This window comes from Hylobates moloch, unplaced genomic scaffold, assembly GCF_009828535.3.
Source record: "Hylobates moloch isolate HMO894 unplaced genomic scaffold, HMol_V3 SCAFFOLD_4, whole genome shotgun sequence".
Taxonomy (NCBI): domain Eukaryota; kingdom Metazoa; phylum Chordata; class Mammalia; order Primates; family Hylobatidae; genus Hylobates; species Hylobates moloch.
Genome location: NW_026652279.1, coordinates 36182398 through 36204863, shown reverse-complemented (window position 1 = coordinate 36204863; position 22466 = coordinate 36182398). Strand labels below are relative to the sequence as shown.

General features: G+C 43.0%; 1 protein-coding gene across 2 annotated transcripts in view; it reads right to left on the bottom strand.

Moving 5' to 3' along the window:
- The window catches only part of SNX4 (sorting nexin 4), an 82698-nt gene extending 60488 nt beyond the window's left edge, over nt 1-22210 (bottom strand). Inside the window, exons 1-2 of one of the 2 annotated variants that reach the window (XM_032149937.2) lie at nt 22040-22210; nt 5946-6067 (exon numbers count right to left, since the gene is read on the bottom strand). In XM_032149937.2, the coding sequence (XP_032005828.1) occupies nt 5946-6067; nt 22040-22180 (263 nt within the window). In that variant the 5' untranslated portion in view covers nt 22181-22210. Of the gene's footprint in view, nt 1-5945; nt 6068-6190; nt 7737-22039 lie in introns of those variants that run through there. The other variant, XM_032149938.3, reaches the window with a different exon arrangement.
- Between the last annotated feature and the right edge of the window lie 256 nt (nt 22211-22466).

Sequence of the window (22466 nt, the reverse complement as noted above, 5' to 3'; positions counted from 1 at the left end):
GTAGGCAACACCATGTCTCATATATATAAAAGCTCAACTTACTTTTGGGGGAAAGTTAAGGTAAAATCATATAAAGGATATTTTAAATATTTTGACTATTTAGGATTTCTTGTCAGCATAAGTAAGCCCTATTAGGAAGCACCAGTCTTCTAAACATTATCAGGCCTTGCTGTTTTCTAATTTGCTTGACAATAACCTGTTTGCCCTCCATGAAATGCACAAGGTGTATTTGTACATTAGGACAAAAAGTCATAGAAGTTAAATCAGTCTCCAAATAAAGTCTAGAGAAAGTATTTACATCATGCCATGCTCAGCACAATAGATGCTCATTTTTATCATTTTTTAAGTTTGCTACTAAATGTATTCATTGCATATTAATAAAAATGAACCAAAATATGAAATGCAAAATGCACAAATGGCTCCCATGGCAAAAATATAGAATTATTAAATCGTAATTCATTTTAAAGAGTATACCTAGACATTAGTTATAACTAATACTATCCCAATTACAATTCCCAACTTCAGCTAAAAAAATACTTGGGTTAATCTCAAGTTTCAAATTATTCAAAATCACTACCAACAAAACCCAAAACTTGTAAATAAGTGGATAAATAAAGCCTATAAGCTTTATCACCTACAGGGCTGACAGAAGGTCTGCATAAGTGTTTAAAAAAAGAAAAAAAATAATGCGGTTGGATGTGGTGGCTCATGCCTGTAATCCCAGCACTTTGGGAGGTCAAGGTGGGTGGATCACCCGAGGTCAGGAGTTCGAGACCAGCCTGGCCAACATGGTGAAACCCCACCTCTACTAAAAATACAAAAAATTATCTGGGCATGGTGGCAGGTGCCTGTAATCCCAGCTACCCAGGAGGCTGAGACAGAATTGCTTGAACCCAGGAGGCAGAGGTTGCATTGAGCTGAGATCGCGCCAATGCACTCCAGCCTGGGCAACAAGAGCGAAACTCCATCTCAAAAAAAACAAACACCAAAAAAAAAAAAAAACAAAAAGGCAGGGTCTAGTAGTTTCATTAGAAACTGACTAAAAGCACAGAGAAGACTTTCATTAGACCCCAAAACTACCTCATTTATCTAATCACTCAACAACTATTCAATAGCACCTAAATGGTTTTACTTGTAATATTTAACCCCCACAATGAAAATATGATCATTAACCATGTTTTACCAATTAAAAGAATTAATAACATACTGCCTTACAAGCCATCAAGGCATTACTACCTATTCTAAAAGAGACATATACTTATTTTAAAAGAGTTCATATTCAGTGAAGAGGAACACATACAAAAATCTCTTGGGGAATTAAAAACCAGTGACTTTAGTCTTATTCAATCTTAGCCCACTAAACTATAACACTATAGAATAGGCACATACCAAAAACATCCTGTTTAATTTTAAACCTAAGAATTTACTGGCCGGGCGCAGTGGCTCATGCCTGTAATCCCAGCACTTTGGGAGGCCGAGGCGGGCAGATCACGAGCTCAGGAGATCGAGACTACCCTGGCTAACACGGTGAAACCCCGTCTCTACTAAAACACACAAAAAATTACCCAGGCGTGGTGTTGCGTGCCTGTAGTCCCAGCCACTTGGGAGGCTGAGGCAGGAGAATGGTATGAACCCCGGAGGGCGGAGGTTGCAATGAGCTGAGATCGTGCCACTGCACCCCAGCCTGGGCGACAGAGCAAGACTCCGTCTCAAAAAAAAAGAATTTACTTTGGAAGCTACAGTTAACACTAATTTTTAATTTTTAAAGTATTTTTTAGGTGGCTAAAAAAAAAAAAAAAAACAAACAAAACCCTGTCGACAATTGGACTACAGACAGTTGCTAAATGGGCTTTCTACTTGTATCCAAAAGGTAGGTAGGTAGGTAGGTAAGCTACATGACAGAAGTTGAATTTCTAGTTAACATGAAGGGTCAATAATACTCATAATTGTCCACAACTGTCTGTAAAACACTGAATTACAGAAATAATACTAGATAATTAAATTAAGAAATTTGATGATTACGGTTGATGAAGGTCAGTTAACCTTAGGGATAGTATAAAACAATCTATTCAAAATCAGTATTTCTCAAATCCCATGTCTATATGATGTGGAGTAGGGAAGAATTTCTTAAAACAGAAAAAACACAAATCATAAAGAGGAAAGACAGATAAACCTGTCTTAAAATGGAAAGGCTTTGTAGTTTAAAAGACAACAATCAAAAATCACGGTCCAGCTGGGCACATTGGCTCACACCTGTAATTCCAGCACTTTGAGAGGAGGCCAAGGCAGGCAGATCACTTGAGGTCAGGAGTTCAAGACCAGGCTGGCCAACATGGCAAAACCCCATCTTTACTAAAAATACAAAAATTAGCTGGGTGTGGTGGTGCAAGTCTGTAATCTCACCTACTCGGGAAGCTGAGGTGGGAGAATCGCTTGAGCCTGGGAAGAGGAGATTACAGTGAGTCAAGATCACATCACTGCACTCCAGCCTGGGTGATGCAGTGAGACTCCACCCAAAAAAAAAAAAAAAAAAAAAAGGTCCATGGCCCATCTGTACTGAAAGCAGCTGGACCTTTACATAAAAAATGTAAAATCCTGGGCCCTACCCCAAACCCTGCAGTTGTTTAACCAATTTTTCAAGTAATTCCAACATGTTTTTAAGTATAAAATCCATGTTTTAAAATAAATTTATATTGAAATACAGTTATGAAAGTTGACTCAATGATCCTTTTGTGTACCACACATTTATTGATGATCTACTTAAATATGTATTCACAGTCTAGCTATTACTGATGTATGGTCACTTCTAACTCCCAGGTTCAAATTACAACTGGGCTACAGAAGAAAACAATGATCCTTTATTTATTTCAAAGTCAAGTACAAACATTATTAAGTTATTCCAGATTATCCAAATCAAGGTTCTCTCCCAGCAGTAAAAGTAATCAATACCTATTTCGTTGCCCAAGTGGGTGAAAAAAAAGGCATATACCAAATATATCCTTTTTCATTGTAAACTTAAAACTTACTTAGAAGGCTACAGCTAACACTGTTTTCTAAAGTATTATTTTTAAAGTGGCTAATTTAACTTAAAAAACAAACAAAAAAACAGAAACAAAAATCCTCTCACAGGGCCATGATCTTTAAAAAATAACCTCACAAATCTCTGGGATACATAAACATACATATGTCATGATATGACCTAAATTTGAAAAGAACCACATGACCTCTCTCTTTTCCTAAACTTCCTACTGTATAAACATTTTCTTTCTTTTTTTTTAGAAGATTCTTTTCTCTCTTTTTCTTTCTTTCTAGTAGAAGAAGAAAAACTAAATTTTCAGAATTGTCTGTAGACAATCTTCACCAAGATTTAAACTTTTATTTTGGGCAGAAACACAAACCTGGAAGAAGCCTTGAAAAGTCACAGGGTTCAGCACTAAGGCAAGCTCACAGGTAAAGCTTATGAAAATGGTAGGTTAAAAATTTTTTTCTTGGCCGGGCGCGGTGGCTCACGCTTGTAATCCCAGCACTTTGGGAGGCCGAGGCGGGCGGATCACGAGGTCAGGAGATCGAGACCACGATGAAACCCCGTCTCTACTAAAAATACAAAAAATTAGCCGGGCGTGGTGGCGGGCGCCTGTAGTCCCAGCTACTCGGAGAGGCTGAGGCAGGAGAATGGCGTGAACCCTGGAAGCGGAACTTGCAGTGAGCCGAGATTGCGCCACTGCACTCCAGCCTGGGTGACAGAGCAAGACTCCGTCTCAAAAAAAAAAAAAATTTTTTTTCTTGAAAAAGTATTAACATTGGCTGGATGCGGTGGCTCATGCCTGTAATCCCAGCACTTTGGGAGGCCGAGGTGGGTGGATCACGAGGTCAGAAATTCGAGACCAGTCTGGCCAACATGGTGAAACCTCATCTCTACTAAAACTACATGGTGACGGGCACCTGTGATACAAGCCACTTCGAAGGCTAAGGCAGGTGAATCGCTTGAACTCAGGAGGCAGAGTTTGCAGTGAGCCGAGATCGCGCCACTGCACTCTAGCCTGGGTGACAGAGTGAGACTCCATCTCAAAAAAAAAAAAAAAAAAAGTATTAACATTAAAACATCGTTACAACACTTAACTTGGTTTGGTAGTTTTTTTTGTTTGTTTGTTTTGAGACAGTCTCTCGCTCTGTCACCCAGGCTAGAGTGCAGTGGCACAATCTCAGCTTACTGCAATCTCCACCTCTCAGGTTCAAGTGATTCTCCTGCCTCAGCCTCCCGAGTAGCTGGGACCACCACACCTGGCTAATTTTCATATTTTTAGTAGAGATGGGGTTTCACCATGTTGGCCAGGGTGGTCTCAAACTCCTGACCTCAGGTGATCTGCCTGCCCTGGCCTCCCAAAGTGCGGAGATTACAGGCGTGAGCCACCACGCCCAGCTAGGTTTGGTAGTCTATAATTTTACTGGCTGTCAACAATTCTCTCATATCTATTTAATTGAAAGCATTTCTGCTCAATCTCTGCAGACAGAAAAGAAATAGTCCATTATTCTTTATATAAACTGTTAATAACTGGCAACAACAAACTGAGTCTTCCCTTGCCTTTCTTTAGACAAAACAACTCTAATTCCTTTAGCTTTTCCCTTAGGAGGTAAAAGACAACTTTTCTGGTGAGTTTTTATTTCTTACTCCATAATTTGTCTTTTTTTTTTTTTTTTGAGACGGAGTCTCGCTCTGTCGCCCAGGCTGGAGTGCAGTGGCACGACCTCGGCTCACTGCAAGCTCTGCCTCCCAGGTTCACGCCATTCTCCTGCCTCAGCCTCCCGAGTAGCTGGGACTACAGGCGCCTGCCACCACGCCCGGCTAATTTTTTGTATTTTTAGTAGAGACGGGGTTTCACCGTGTTAGCCAGGATGGTCTCGATCTCCTGACCTCGTGATCCGCCCGTCTCGGCCTCCCAAAGTGCTGGGATTACAGGCGTGAGCCACCGCGCCCGGCCTCATAATTTGTCTTTTCTATTTTTACCCACCAAGTTCTTTTTCTTTGTATTTTAAAGGTGTCTACTTCCCTTTATTCTTAATTTACTCCCAAGTTCTAAAGCACCAATCTCAATGTTTCTGTTTGTTAATTTTTTGTAACTCCCAACCGTCCTAAGAGGATTCAGACCTTATTCTCTACTCCTAGAATTCTTTGTTAACCATTTCCACCTGCCCGAGTTCACTTCCTACATGCCAGAGAACCTGGTATTCTTTTACAAAATTGCACAGGGTTTCTAAGACCAAGGAATCCTCCAAAGTATGTATCACTATTTGATACATGTTATTTATTCCAGATTCCAAAAGTATTCCACTAACCTCCCCTCTCCCCACAAAACAAATTCATTAAAATATAGCTATCTACCAAGAGTATCACAGCAAAAGATACAGCTGTTTACCCATTAAAAGATAAAGACACAAGGCTGGATGCAGTGGCTCACACGAGTAATCCCAGTATTTTGGGAGGCTGAGGCAGGAGTATCGCTTGAGCCCAGGAGTTTGAGACCAGACTGAGTAACATAGTGAGACCCCATCTCTACAAAAAATTTTAAAACTGCCAGACACAGTGGCTCACACCTGTAATCCCAACACTTTGGGAGGCCGAGGCAGGTGGATCGTTTGAGATCAGGAGTTTGAGACCAGCCTGACCAACACGGTGAAACCCTGTCTCTACTAAAAACACGAAAAAATTAGCTGGGTGTGGTAGCACATGCCTGTAATCCCAGCTACTTGGGAGGCTAAGGCAGGAGAATCGCTTGAATCCAGGAGGCAGAGATTGCAGTGAGCCAAGATCATGCCACTGCATTCTAGCCTGGGCGACAGAGTGAGACTCCATCTCAAAAAAATTCTGTTATACAGCAGAGTCTACATCAATAAGTACCAGAAAAAGCTTTCCGTCTACCTGCCCAGGTGTAATTTTCATTACCCACCTTGTTTCAATGAGGTAAGCAGTGTATGTTTCTTGCATGTTCATGGCATTTCTTCCAGTTCGTTTTTCTGCTTCTGAAACACTGATTTCTATCTTCTTCAACCAAAAATTATTGTGTGTCATCTAGACAAAAGTAAATAAAACAACAACAACAACAAAAAAACCTTTAAGATGGTACTGAAAAAAGCCTCAGCTATGTAAATTAAACCCATTATTGGGTTTACATATTTCAAAATAGTTACTTACAGTTCTTGAGTTGCCAGGGGTTGCAAAATGACAGCAGAAAATGATAGCCTTTATCAACATACAAAAGTACATTAACTTTTCCAGAGGTATTTTATTTATGTATGTATTTATTTTTATTTTTTTTGAGACCAAGTCTCACTCTGCCACCCAGGCTGAAGTGCACTGGCGCGATCTCGGCTCACTGCAACCTTCGCCTCCTGGGTTCAAGGGATTCTCCTGCCTCAGTCTTCCAAGTAGCTGGGATTACAGGCACGCACCAACACACTCAACTGACTTTGGTATTTTCAGTAGAAACAGGGTTTCACCATGTTGGCCAGGCTGGTCTCGAACTCCTGACCTCAGGTGATCTACCTGCCTTGGCCTCCCAAAGTGCTGGGATTATAGGCATGAGCCACTGCACCCGGCCTTCCAGAGGTAGTTTAAAAGATACTATATATGTTGAATGATTAAAATTTAGACATTTCATAAGTGACCAAGAATAATCTATAGAAATACATAAGAAAATATCTCAAAAACACATTAGACACAAAGGATTCTGGGAGGATAGTGGAGTAGGAAGCACTAGGAATCCATCTCTCCACCTAGACGACAACTGCACTGGCAGACTCTGTCTGATGTAAGTATTTGGGAACTCTGGAGTCCAATAAAGGCTTCCAACTCCTAGGGGAAGGCTTGGATGACAAAATGTGGTTAATGTCAATCAATTTCAGCTACCTATCCCTTAGTGCCTAGCAGGCAGCTGAGCAGCATTCCTGGAACAGCCTGATGAAGCCAGGGTAGGGAAAAAGGGCCTTGTTTTCCAAACATCCAGGATCTGTCCTCTGATCACCAACTGCTTCTTCTAAGAGGCACAGACAAAGAAGTGGTGGTCATTGCTGTTGCTCCTCCCCCCATTGTTGCAAGCCTCTTGTCCTGGCTGAAGTGACTTCCAGGGGACTTCAAAAGCCAGCATCCTGTTTTTCCTCCCTTCATTTTTCTTTTGACCCCCTTTGGTAAGCCAGACGTTAAAAACTTGGACCTTTAGCCAGGTGTGGTAGTGCGTGCCTTTAGTCCTAGCTACTAAGGAGGCTGAGGCAGGTGGATCAGTTCAGCCCAGGAGGTCAAAACTAGCCTGGGAAACAACAGGAAGACCTTGTCTCCTAAAAAGAAAAAATTGGACATTTAAAAACAACTGGATATGTGAGGACAATTAGAAAATAATCACACATGCCCAGGAAAAGGCTCAAGCTCGGGAAAGATCTATAAAGACTTTAAGTTTACACCTCTCTCAGGCTGATCTTTGGCATGGAGACAGCCTACAGTAATTAAAAAATACATAAATAAATAACAAAAACAGCAACTCCCAGGGTAGGAGAAGAATTCGATGTCCAGAGTTACCACATTATTACATGCAAATGCCTAGTTTTCAACAAAAAAAAAATCACAAGGCATATAAAACAGGGTGGTATGATCCCTTCAGAGGGAAAAAATACATCAACAGAAACTGCTCCTGAAAAAGACATGATGACACATCTACTAGAAAAAGACTTTATCCCTTTTTTCATTTCTTTTTTTTTTTTTTTTTTTTTTTAGACAGAGTCTAGCTCTGTCACCCAGGCAGGACTGCTGTGGTGCAATCTCGACTCAGTGCAACCTCCGGCTCCTGGATTCAAGCGATTCCTGTGCTTCAGCCTCCTGAGTAGCTGGGATTACAGGCGTGTGCCACCATACTGGGCTAATTTTTTTTTTTTTTTTTTTGAGACACAGTCTTGCTCTATCACCAGGTCGGAGTGCAGTGGCACGATCTCAGCTCACTGCAGCCTCCACCTCTTGGGTTCAAGGGATTCTCCTGCCTTAGCCTCCAGAGTAGCTGAGACTACAGGCCATGTTGTCCAGGCTGGTCTTGAAGTCCTGGGCTCAAATGATCCACCCGCCTCAGCCTTCCAAGCTGCTGGCATTACAGGCATGAGCCACCATGCCTGGCTGACAAAGACTTTAAAGTAATCATCTTATAGATGCTCAGAGAACTTAAAGGAAGATGTGGAGAAAGTAAAAAAATAAATAAATAAATAAATAAAATAAAAAAAATGATGTATGAACAAAATAGAAGTATCCAGTAGAGAGACAGAAAACTTACAAAGAAACCAAAAAGTGGCCAGGCATGGTGGCTCACGCCTGTAATCCCAGCACTTTGGGAGGCTGAGGCGGGCAGGTCACCTGAGGTCAAGAGTTCAAGACCAGTCTAGCCAACATGTTGAAACTCCATCTTTACTAAAAATACAAAAACTAGCTGGGCGTGGTGGCGGGCGCTTGTAATCCCAGCTACTCAGGAGACTGAGGCATGGAGCATTACTTGAATCCAGGAGGCGGAGGTTGCAGTAAGCAAAGACCACACTACTGCACTCCAGCCTAGGTGATAGGGTGAGAAAAAAAAAAAAAAAGGAAAGAAACCAAAAAGAAATTCTGGAGCTGAAAAGTACAATAACTCAATTTAAAAGTTCACTAGAGGGGTTCAAAGGCAAATTTGAACAGGCACAAGAGAGAACTGGCAAACTAGAAGATAGGAGAATGGAAATTATCAAGTCCGAGGAACAGAAAAAAGATGGAAGGAAAATAAACAGAGCTTAAGGGACATGCAGGGCACCATCAAACGGACCAACATGTGCACTGTGGTAGTAAGGAGAGGGGAGAGAGAAAAAGGAGAAGGGACAGTATCTGAAGAAATAATGGTTGAAAATTTCACAAATATGATAGAAGAAATGTATATAAACATCCAAGAAGCATGACAAATTCCAAATAAGATGTTTACTGAGACATTTTATAACTTTTCAAAGACAGAATCTTGACAGCAGCAAGACAGAAGCAACTGATCATATAAAAGGAATCTTCAATAAGGTTATCAGCAAATTTCTCATCAGAAACTTTGGAGGCCAGAAGACAGGGAGTTGATATCTTCAAAGTGCTAAAAAATAAAAATAACTGTCAATCCAGAATCCTATATCTAGCAAACTGTCCTTCAGAAGTGTGGGAAAAATTAAGACATTCCCAGAGGCAGGAGAATCGCTTGAACCCAAGAGGCGGAGGTTGCAGTGAGCCAAGATCGCGCCACTGAACTTCAGTCTGGGCAACAGTCACACTCCGTCTCAAAAAAACAAAACAAAACAAAAAAATAATGAAAATGAAATTATAAAAATAAGTCAATTTATAATAGCATCAAAAAGAAAAAATACTTGGGAATTAAGGTGGTAAAAGACTTACTTATACAATGGAAACTATAAAACATTGCTAGAAATTAAAAGAAGATAAATAAATGAAAACACATCCCATGTTCTTGATTTGGAAGATTTAATATTATGAAGATATCAAAACTACCCAAAGCAATCTAAATATTCAATGCAAACCCTATGAAAATCCCAACGACATTCTTTGACATTCTTTGCAGAAATAGGAAAGCTCATCCTAAGGGTCAGATGGAATCTCAAGGGACCCCAAATAGCCAAAGCAATCTTGAAAATGAAGCATAAGGCCAGGTACGGTGGCTCACGCCTGTAATCCCAGCACTTTGGGATTGGGAGGCCGGGGGGGGCGGATCACGAGGTCAGGAGATTGAGACCATCCTGGCTAACATGGTGAAACCCCGTCTCTACTAAAACTACACAAAATTAGCCGGGCGCGGTGGCAGGCGCCTGGAGTCCCAGCTACTCAGGAGGCTGAGGCAGGAGAATGGCGTGAACCCAGGAGGCAGAGCTTGCAGTAAGCCGAGATCGCGCCACTGCACTCCAGCCTGGGCGACAGAGCGAGACTCTGTCTCAAAAAAAAAGAAAACGTAACATAAAATTGGAGGACTCATACTTCCTGGTTTGAAAACTTACTACAAAGCTACGGTAATAACAACAACGTGGTACTGTCATAAAGACAGGTATATAGACCTACAAAATCGGATAGTCCAGAAATAAACCCTCGAATATATGGTCAATTTTGTGACAAGACAGTTCGATGGGAAAAGGACAATTTTTCCAACAAATGATGCTGGGAAAACTGAATATCCACATACAAAAAAATTAAATTGGACCCTTACCTAACACCCTACACAAAAACTAACTTTAAATGGCTCAAAGACCCAAGCATAAAACTCTTAGAAGAAAATACAGGGGAAAAGTTTCAAGACATTGGATTTAACCATGGTTTCTTGGATATGACACCAAAGGCACAGGCAGTAAAAAAAAAAATTGGCAAATTGGAATCCATGAAAATTAAAAATGTCGTGCATCAAAAGACAATATTAACAGGCCAGGCACGATGGCTCATGCCTATAATCTCAGCACTTTGGGAGGCTGAGGCAGGAGGATTACTTGAGATCAGGAGTTCAAGATCAGCCTGGCCCACATGGTGAAACCCCATCTCTACAAAAATGCAAAAATTAGCCAGGCGTGGTGTCATGTCTGTAATCCCAGCTGCTTGGGAGGCTGAGGCAGGAAAATCGCTTGAACCCAGTAGCCAGTGGTTGCAGTGAGTCAAGATCATGCCACTACATTCCAGCCTGGATGATAAAGCGAGACTCTGTCTCGAGAGAGAGAGGAAAAAAAAAACAGCCTGACCAACATGGACCTGTCTCCACTAAAAATACAAAAATTAGCTGGGTGTGGTGGGGCGTGCCTGTAATCCCAGCTACTCAGGAGGCTGAGGCAGGAGAATCGCTTGAACCCGGGAGGTGGAGGTTTCGATGAGCCAAGATTGCACCACTGCACTCCAGCCTGGGCAAGAGAGAAACTCCGTCTCAAAAAAAAAAAAAAAAAAAAAAGAGAGAAAGGACAGTATTAGAGTAAAAAGGCAACCCAAAGAACGGAAGAAAGTATTTTCTCTCATGGATCCAGACTATTTAGAGAACTCCCAAAGTCAACAACAAAATACAACCCAATTGCGGCCAGGCGCGGTGGCTCATGCCTGTAATCCCAGCACTTTGGGAGGCCAAGGCGGGTGGATCACCTGAGGCCAGGAGTTTGAGGCCAGCCTAGCCAACATGGTGAAACCCTGTCTCTACTAAAAATACAAAAAATTAGCTGGGTGTGGTGGTGAGTTGCCTGTATTCCAGCTACTTGGGAGGCTGCGGCAGGAGAATCGCTTGAGCCTGGGAGGCAGAGGTTGCAGTGAGCTGAGATCGCGCCACTGCACTCCAGCCTTGGTGACAGAGCAAGAATCTGTCTCAAAAAAAAAAAAAAAAAAAATACGGCCCAATTCAAAAATGGAAAAATGGGCAAAGGACTTCAACAGACATTTTTCTGAAGAAGCACAGGAAAAGATAATCAACATCACTCATCATTAGGTAAATGCAAATCAAAACTACAATGAAATACTGCCTCACACCTATAGAATGGCTACTGTGAAAAACAAACAATAGGAAATCAGTGTTGGTGAGGCTGTGGAGAAATTGGAACCCTTGTGCCCTATTGGTGGGAATGTAAAATGGTGCAGCTGCTGTAGAAAACAGTACAGTGGTGCCTCAAAAAATTAAAAATACATCCAGGCGCGGTGGCTCACGCCTGTAATCTCAGCACTTTGGGAGGCCGAGGCAGGCAGATCACGAGGTCAGGAGATCGAGACCATCCTGGCTAACACGGTGAAATCCCGTCTCTACTACAAATACAAAAAAATTAGCCGGGCGTGGTGGTGGGCACCTGTAGTCCCAGCTACTCGGGAGGCTGAGGCAGGAGGATGACATGAACCCGGGAGGTGGAGCTTGCAGTGAGTCGAGATTGAGCCACTGCACTCCAACCTGGGCAATAGAGCGAGACTCTGTCTCAAAAAAAAAAAAATTAAAAGGACAATTACCATATAATCCAGCAATTCCACTTCTGCCTATATATCCAAAAGAATTAAAAGCAGGGTCTCAAAGAGATATTTGCATATCCATGATGTCATGGCACCATCATTCACAATAGGTAAAACGAGGAAGCAATGCAAATGTCCATCAACAGATGAATGGATTTTTTTTTTTTTTTTTGAGACGGAGTCTTGCTGTGTCGCCCAGGCTGGAGTGCAGTGGTGCGATCTCACTGCAAGCTCTGCCTCGGCTGAATGGATTTTTTAAACGTGATATATATACAAACAATGGAATACCATTCATCCTTCAAAAGGAAGGAAATTCTGTCATATGCTACAACATGGATATATATCTTAAAGACATTATGATAAGTGAAATAAAACAGTCACACAAAGACAAATACTGTATGATTCCATGTATATGAGGTACTCAGAATAGTCAAAATCATACAGACAGTAAAACGATGGCTGCCAGCAGCTGCGGCAGGGGGAAATAGGTAGCTGTGGTTTAATAGGTACAACTTCAGTTCCACAAGATGAGAAGAGTTCTGGAGGCTGGTTGTACAATGTATGTGAATATACTTATGACTGAACATTTTTAAACCATCAAGATGGTAAATTTTATATCTATATATTTTAACACAATTTATTTTTTGAGACAGTTTCGCTCTTATTGCCTAGGCTGGAGTGCAATGGCGTGATCTCGGCTCACCGCAACCTCAGCCTCCCAGGCTCAGGCGATTCTCCTCCCTCAGCCTCCCGAGTAGCTAGGATTACAAGCATGCCCCACCATGCCCGGATAATTTTGTATTTTTAGTAGAGATGGAGTTTCTCCATGTTGGTCAGGCTGGTCTCGAACTCCCGACCTCAGGTGATCCACCCACCTTGGCCTCCCAAAGTGCTGGGATTATAGGCGTGAGCCACCGTGCCCAGCTTAACACAATTTTTTAAACTGAAGAATAAACACATTATACAAATATGAATGATCCTCAATATGGATATCTAATGTGGGGTTTAACCAAAATCAAATCTCTCTCTCTCAAAAGTCAAATACTATACATATGCCGAAAGGCAAGATTATCAGCAGTCAGCATAATTTTTTTTTAAACAATCAGGAGTCATCTTATATTAAACTTTAAATTCACCTAAACTTTTGGCAGTGGTTAATAGGCTCCACCCTTGAGGCAGCAAAGTTTTCAGAAGAGCAGACTCCTTTCTTTTCCCACTAGAACATCTCAGGTCTATGCCAAAAGGCGAAAAAGAACAATAAACACACCACTGGCAGACCCTAGGCTGTATGTTTGAGAAAGTGCATCACTGCAGAAAGGTTTCAAATACACCCAAACTAACTCCAAGTCTAAACAAGGAAGAGAAAGTGAGACCACAGGATAACTGCTATGCTATGGCTTTTTTTTCTTCTTTGCTCACTGTCAAAATTGAGGTGGGTTTTAACTTAATTTAAAATATTGTACTGTATTATAATTGGGGTGTTTTATGAAGGAGAGATAAAAGTAGATACTAAGTGAAGCAAAGGGTAAAAGAAAAAGCTACACATATCAAATTAAACCTAGCCACTATAAGGTCTGAAAGAGGTCTGTGACAGTGCAAAAATATGAATCAGCAATGAAAACAGATGATACACTACACAGCTCTCCCAAAATGTACAGGAAAAATGCAGAAGAAGGTAAAAATGCTAAAACAAGATAAAGAAAAAAAGCCAACCCAGTGGGTTGAAATCAGCCAACAAAAACAAAAATCTCTCAAGTCCTCAAGGCATTTTTACAAAATGTAAGTTTTTATATATGTATGTACTAAGACAGAAAATAAGAGAGACAGCAGGAAATCATCATCCAAAAGAAAGCTCAAGAAATCACCTAAGCACAAGCCACCCAACATCAGGGTTGGTTATGAAGCCCTCATTGGTTGACACACACATATATACATGTATTAATAATACGTTCTGGCCCACAGCCAAGCATTTTGATTTATCATCTGCTCCAGTGACAAATTCCCTGAATTCTGAAAGCACATCCTGATAAAGCAAGTTATTAATATCTCCCTAGTCAAAAAGATAAGACATATGAATCATAAATTGACCCTGTCATACCACCCAGTTTCAAAGAAGGAAAAAAGATAAAAGCATAAAATCAGCTATCATAAAAGCTAAAGGATACAAACAGGCACACAACAACAATACCAGTAGGGTTGGTAGATGATATAAAATTACTTACACTGTCAGTAGTAAAGCACAGAACAGTGCCAAGAGTAACAAAACTGAACACCATAATTGTTAAAAGGACGCATTCAACAGATTTAAAGATGGACTGGCTTGTTGAATGGCAGATGAGACCAGGGACCTTTTAAAGAGAGACCTAATTTTTATTTTATTTTTAAATATTATGTGTAGAGAAGAGGTCTCACTATGTTGCCTAGGCTGGTCTCAAACTCCTGGGCTCAAGCAATCCTCTCACCTCAGTGCAGGGTCAACAGATAGAACAACTTTTTTTTTTGAGACAGAGTGTCACCCAGGCTGGAGTGCAGTGACTCAATCCTGGCTCACTGCAACCTCTGCCTCCTGGGTTCAAGTGCTTCTCATGTTTCAGCCACCCAAGTAGCTGGGATTACAGGTGTGTGCCACCATACTCAACTAATTTTTGTGTTTTTATTAACAGTAGAGATGGGGTTTCGTCATGATGGCCAGGCAGGGCAAGTAATTTAGCCTGTCTGTGCTTCAGTTTCCTCATCTGCAAAACAGAGATAATAATAATACCTGCAATAAATGGAATGCTTGTGTCCTCCTAAAATGTATATGTTAAAATCCTAACACTAAAGGTGATGGTATTAGGAGGTGGGGCCTTTGGAAAGATTACGACATGAGGGTAGGGCCCTCATAAGTGGGGTTAGTGCCCTGATAAAAGAGACCCCAGAGAGTTCCTCTCCTCCTTCCACCATGTGAGGACACAGTGAAAAGGCAGCCTACAATGAGCCAGGAAACAGCCCTCACCAGTCACTGAATCTGCCAGTTCCTTAATCTTCGACTTTCCAGCCTCCAAGACTGTAAGCAATTCGTTGCTATTGTTTATAAGCCACTCAGTCTGTGGTACCTTGTTACAGCAGCCCGAACAGACTAAGACAGTACCTAATTCACAAAGTCATTGGGAACATTTAATGGGTTAATGCATATCAAGAGTTTGATTTAAAGTTGCTTGGCACATAGCAAGAGCTCAAGTATTACTTTTCCGCCATTATTTTTAGATTTAAATTTTCTGATAATGAAAATTATACATGCTAAATGTACAAACACTGAAAAAAATTAAGTAAATATAAATCATCTGTATCCCACAACCCAGCGCTAACCACTGTTACTATAACAGTATACTTCCTTATCACCTTTTTTCTAGGCGTGATGCTTCCGTGTTACTGAAACAGGTCAGACAGCTAAGGATAAGAACCACCTACTGAGGCTGGGCGCGGTGGCTCACGCTTGTAATCCCAGCACTTTGGGAGGCCGAGGCGGGCGGATCATGAGGTCAGGAGATCGAGACCACGGTGAAACCCCGTCTCTACTAAAAATATAAACAAATTAGCCGGGCGCGGTGGCGGGCGCCTGTAGTCCCAGCTACTCGGAGAGGCTGAGGCAGGAGAATGGCGTGAACCCGGGAGGTGGAGCTTGCAGTGAGCCGAGATCACGCCACTGCACTCCAGCCTGGGCGACAGAGCGAGACTCCGTCTCAAAGAAAAAAAAAAAAAAAAGAACCACCTACTGAAATTACTTTCCTTTGGGGCTCTGTCTACACTGATCAGAGGTAGCTGGTACTAGGTTAAAAATGATGTGTTTACTAATAGTGATGCTTACTTCAGCTGTAAATAACTTAGTTCAGGCTGCTATAACAAATGACCATAGATTGGCTGGTTTGTAAACAACAGAAATTTATTGCTCACAGTCCTGGAGGCTGAGAAGTCCAAGATCAAGGAACTGGCAGATTCGGTGAGGGTCTGCTTCCTGGTTCACAGACAGCTGTGTTTCACTGTGTCTTCATATGGCTGGAAGAAAGGAGACTTCTGGATTTTTTTTTTTTTTTTAATAAGGGCACTAATCCCACTCACGAAGGCTCCATCCTCATGACCTGATCACCTTCTAAAGGCCCTTCCACCAAACACCATCACAATGAGATTAGGTTTCAACATATGAATTTTGGGGAGACAAACATTCAATCCAAAGCAATAACTAAGAAAAATAGGGTTATAATATATGACCTGTTCTCTTGTGCTTGTTTCTGTAAAAATACTTTTAAAATAACAGCACAGCTATTCAGAAAACATTAATTTTTATTTAAAATACAACAATATGTTAAGTTTGAACAGTGTTCCAAACTGAGTAACACATTCATGGTCCATGAAATTAATTCGGTGGGTTGTGACCGACACTTTTTTTTTTTTTGAGACTGAGTCTCGCTCTATTGCATAGGGTGGAGTGCAGTTGCATGATCACAGCTCACTGCAACCTCCGCCTCCCAGGTTCAAGCGATTCTCCTGCCTTAGCCTCCCAAGTAGCTAGGATTACAGGCATGTGCCACCATGCCTGGCTAATTTTCATATTTCTAGTACAGCCGGGCTTTCACAATGTTGCCCAAGCTGGTCTCAAACTCCCGACCTCAGGCGATCCGCCTGCCTCAGCCTCCCAAAGTGCTGGGATTACAGGTGTGAGCCACTGCACCTGGCCTCCAAAACTTTTTTTGACACAAGGTCTTGCTCTGTAACCCAGACTGGAGCACAGTGACATGATCATGGCTCACTGCAGCCTCAACCTCCCTGGTTCTTGCTCCCACCTCAGCCTCTTGAGCAGCTGGAACCAAAGGTGCAGGTCACCACACTAGGCTAATTTTTTTATTTTTTGTAGACTGGGTCTCCCTACATTCCCGATGATGATCTCAAGGCATGGGCCTCAGCCTCCTAAAGTCCCGAGATTATAGGTGTGAGCCACTGCATCCAGCCCAATGCTTCTTTTTAATTTAAAAATATAGAAAAGAAAAATATCAGAAAGTGTTGCATGTAGTAATGGCTAAGTATTGTTTCCTGAAACAACAATCACATATTAAAGTACGTGTATGCTGATTATGATGTAAAAGTGTATTTTGCTTTGGGAGGCCAAGGCAGGAGGAGTGCTCGAGGCCAAGACCAGGCTGGCCAAAATGGCAAAACCCCATCTCTACTAAAAAAAATACAAAAATTAGCCAGGCGTGGTGGTGCGTGCCTATAGTCCCAGCTACTCGGGAGGCTTGGGCAGGAGAATCGCTTGAACCTGGGAGGTGAAGGCTGAAGTGAGCCGAGATTATGTCATGGCACTCCAATGTGGGCGACAGAGGGAGACTCTGTCTCAAAAAAAAAAAAAAAAAAAAAATGTATTTTGGGTCGGGCATGGTGACTCACACCTGTAATCCCAGCAATTTGGGGGGCTGAGGTGGGAGGATCACTGGAGCCCAGATGTTTGAGACCAGCCTGGGCAACATAGGGGGATCTCGTCTCTACAAAAAAAAATAGAAGAAATCAGTCAGTATGGTGGTATGTGCCTGTAGTTCCAGCTACTCCAGAGGCTGAGGTGGGAGGACTGCTTGAACCCAGTAGCTCAAGGCTGCAGTGAGCCGTGGGCAACAGCTCACTGGGCAACTCCAGCCTGGGCAACAGAGCAAGACTTGGCCTCAAAAAAAAAAAAAAGAAAAAGAAAATGTATTTCGTACTGTGAATCACTTTCAGAAAAATCTGACAGCCACTGAGGTAGAAAACGATTTTTAAAAGTTCTTGGGGCTGGGTGCTGTGGCTCACACTTTGTAATCCTGGTGCTTTGGGAGGTGAAATGGGAGGACCACTTGAGCCCAGGAGTTTGAGACCAATCTGGACAACAAAGTGAGACCTCTTCTCAATCAATCAATAAAAAATTACTGAGTATGATTTTATCATCTGCTGCTAAAGTGATGAATTCTGTAATTAGGCCTATAAACTTTATCTTCCTTTTTAATGTTATCCTTACCCACAGAATGCCTCAAACCTTACTCACAATCTGGTCTACTCCACTTAGTTCACTGCAGCCAATCAGTGAAGGTATTCAATGTGCACCAGAATTTTTAACCACCAGCTGCTCAATCACTCTACTCCATCAGCATTCCCAGGTCTACAGCACTCTCCCTAAAAATCACTTATGAATTCCTTAGGTAATGGGTTTTCTCTGGCAAATACTGTAAATGGTTTTTCTCTGGCAAATACCTGTCTGTTAACTGCTAACTCAATGGAATCTAAAAAAGTACTCTGTCCTCCACACCCTTGCTATTTCCTCTCCTTCTGCTCGGGCTAATTACTACTTTCTTAGAGAATGAATTCCCTTCTCATATTTTCCATTTTCCAAATTATTTTAAATAGAACTGACTATAGCTTTAAAAAACTGTACAGAAAAAGAGCTTACATAGAGTTTAAAGAATCCCGATTAGTGGTGTTAAAACCAGAAGAGTCTTGTGACTCTTTGGCAGTGCAGTTTCCACAACCTCTTGGGGTAGGATAATTGGTATAAATTACTCTCCCTCTTACAATCTGCAGTCAAAAATAAGGCTGGGCCGGGCACAGTGGCTCATGCCTGTAATCCCAGCACTTTGGGAGGCTGAGGTGGGTGGATCACTTGAGGTCAGGAGTCTGAGACCAGCCTGGCCAACATGGTGAAACCCCCTCTTTACTAAAAATACAAAAATTAGTCAGGTGTAGAGGCACATGCCTTTAACCACAGCTACTCAGGAGGCTGAAGCACAAGAATCACTTGAACCCAGGAGGCAGAGTTTGCAGTGAGCCAGGATCCTGCTACTGCACTCCAGCTGGGGCCACAGAGCAAGGTTCTGTCTCAAAAAAGAAAAAAAATGGTGGTTAAGCAAGCTTTTTTTTTCATCTCTGAACACTATTTGCCTAGACATCTTTGTAGTAAAAAAATGGATAAATCAACACATCTTTCAAACCTTTTTTTCCTTTTCAAAATTACAACTTAGGCTGGTCTGAAGATAGTAAGTTATCTCAATTTATTTTCACAATCAGTTACAGATCAAACTCTTTGTTCTACTCTTTTCCCCCTTCTCACTACTGCACTTGACTAGTCTAAAAAAATTACAACTTAGTGTTAACTACACTAAAAACTTTAAAATACAGTATTGGAACAATGTACAAGACTATTTCAAACTTTTTTTTAATGAAGCAAAATGGCTTAATGGAAAAAGCACTGATTTCAATGCCGGTGAACCTAGATTCAAATCCCAGCCATGCTACTGACTAGCTTGTGACCACGGTCAAATTACTTCTCTCTGAGCCTCTGGCTGGTTCCATTTACCCATCTATTGGAAGTAATTTTGAGAATTAAATGAAAAGTAGAGCCCCACTGTGCACAGCACACACAAAACTAATTTACTTTTCTGCCAAGACCACATTCCTATCAGTAACAGCTACAATGAGGCCATAAAAATATTACAGTAATTTTAAACTGAAGACTGAGTGAGAGAGAGTATAGAGAGAGGTGAAGGGACGTGAAGACCTTCAAAGGACGGGTTTTTAGTTTGATTTTCTCTTTGAGGGGAGAAGAGGGAAGGGGAAGGAATGTACTGAATGTATGTTTGTTTAAACACCTAGTACTTCTGAAATATTTGCCCAAATGGCTTGTGTCTCTTTATGAATTACTAAATTAGGGAGTTGTTTTAAGAAACCACATAGGCCGAGGGCAGTGGCTCATGTCTGTAATCCCAGCACTTTAGGAGGCTGAGGCAGGTGGATTGCCTAAGGTCAGGAGTTCGAGACCAGCCTGGCCAACATGATGAAACCCCATCTCTACTAAAAACACAAAAATCAGCTGGGCATGGTGGCACACACCTGTAATCCCAGCTACTCGGGAGGCTGAGGCATGAGAATCGCCTGAGCCTGGGAGGCAGAGGTTTGCAGTGACCTGAGATCACGCCACTGCACTCCAGCCTGGGCGACAGGTCAAGAGACTGCTCAAAAAAAAAAGAATAAAAATGTCAGGAAGTAGTATGTAACTACAACTTATACTGTATGATAGCATCCCTGGGTTTTCAAATATTTAGAACTACATATACATAGTGTTCTTTTAATTAATGAGACATATATAATGCCTTTTAAATTAACATAAACAGATTTTATATTCTAGTTGCAATTTCATATTAATTAAATACCTAATGGCAGGGTGTGGTGGTGTGTACCTGTAGCCCCAGCTACTCAGGAGGCTGAGGCAGGAGGACTGCTTGAACCTGAAAGTTCAAGACAAGTCTGGGCAACATAGAGATACCTCATCTTTACCAAAAAAACCCCAAAACTTAGCCAGGTGTGGTGGCATGCATCTGTAGTCCCAGCTACTCAGGAGGCTGAGGCAGGAGGATTGCTTGAGGTCAGGAGGTCGAGGTTGCAGTGAGCCATGATTGTGCCATCACACTCCAGCCTGGGAGACAGAGTGAGAAACTGTCTCAAATTTAAAAAAAAAGCACATCCAAAAAAGTCTTCCTGCTACCTTATATACCCAGATATGTTCCACAGCAGGCAAAACTTTCAAATCCTGAAGTCCCTGCTTAGCTGGTCTCTAAACTTAAAAGTCTTTCAGGCCTGGCACCATGGCTCACACCTATAATCCCTGCACTATTGTGAGGCCCAGGTGGGCAGATCACTTGAGCCCAGGAGTTGCAGACTAGCCTGGGTAACATGGTGAAAACCCATCTCTACAAAAAATACAAAAATTTGGCTGGGCATGATGGCTCACGCCTGTAATCTCAGCACCTTGGGAGACCGAGGAGGGTGGATCACTAGAAGTCAGGAGTTCGAGACCAGCCTGACCACCATGGCAAAACCCCATCCTTACTAAAAATTTATAAAAAAAACAAATTTAGCTGGGAGTGGTGGCGTCCACCTGTAACCCCAGCTACTCAGATGGCTGAGGGATGAGAATCGCCTGAACCTGGGAGGCGGAGGTTGCAGTGAGCCGAGATCGTGCCACTGCACTCCAGCCTGGGTGACAGAGTGAGACTGTGTCTCAAAATAAATAAATCAATTAATTAATTTAGCCGGGCGTGGTGGTGTGTGCCTGTAGTCCTAGCTACTCAGGACGCTGAGGCAGGAGGATCGTTTGAGCCTGGGGGGTCGAGGTTGAAGTGAGCTGTGTGAGCAATGCACACAAAAGGAGGCTTTGGGCAGGGTGGTCTGATGTGGAGCACTGCAGTTAGTTTCTTAAAGGCTTCAATATAAGCAGGTCTAAAAATCTTGCATTATATATGCAAACACTTTGTAATGAAAGCACTTACAAATATAAGATGATACATTTTTCCCCTTTTCCTCAAGCAAATGAAAACCACTAATTACTAAAGGGTCTTCAAAAAGTAGTACATGGGTTATCAATAAGTCTCCAATGGGAAACATAGCACTTCCCCCAAAACAAAGAAATTACAGCCAAATAAGGAGTTTAAAAAATGTTTTCTCATTTGTACCTTTTCTTGAAGCTGACACTTTCTTCAATTTCCTGATGGCAGCATCAGGCCAACCACCCTTATTGCCCCTGACCTGAGCCTCACTCTAGTCCCCCATTCCCTTCCTTCTCAAGCACTGCTGCCCACTCCCCACTGTGTCCCTTTAAGCTACTCCCCAGCAAAACCCCTTAGCAACTGGCTGAAACATCAGCGTTCTTCTCGCGGTCCAGATCTCCCAGCTACGCGACCACTGAAAACCCTCTCCTCCAGCCTCGCCCATCCGGGGCCCAGGCCCCCACGCCCGCGGGGGCGCCCCCCCGCGTCCCTTTCCCTCCCCTTCGCAGTCTCGACACTTGCCTCAGTCACCCGCAGCGCCTGGCGCTCGCCCCGCACCCAGCACCCCGTTTTTCCACTGAGCCTCCTCTCACTGCACCTGCGGACCCCGCCTTTCCACCTCGCTCCCCCTCACTGCTGGGCCTCCTCGGCCGAGCCCACTGGCCCGGCCCGGCCCGCTAGGCCACACACAGGCCATGAGGGCTCTGCCGCCCCTTCTCCTCACCGTGTCGACCCCGGAGCTCTCTTCTCCGGCCCCCTCCGCTTCCTTGCCGACCGCAGCCCCCAGCCCAGTGTCTGGGGAGCCCAGCGGCTCCAAGGGCGCCGGCTGGAGCTGCCGCTCGGGGTCCGGAGGTGCCTGCTCCATGGCTGCAGTTCGGAGCGGCGAACCCAGTGCGCCTGCGCCGCTGCCGCCGCTCCCGCGGCCAACCAGTCTCTCAGCTAGCTATGCCCGCCCCTCCGCTCCATCGCCTCGCCCCTCTGGTCAACCTGGAGGGCTCCGGGAGCTGCAGCTGGAGGCGGAGCCGGGGGTGAGAGGACACGCAAGCCTGCGGAGGACCTGGTCAGCTGCTAAGCTAGGAGACCCAGAAAGCTGGGGAGCTGGTGAAGAGAGAGACAAAGATAAAGGCAAGGGGAAAGTGAACACCTGAAGT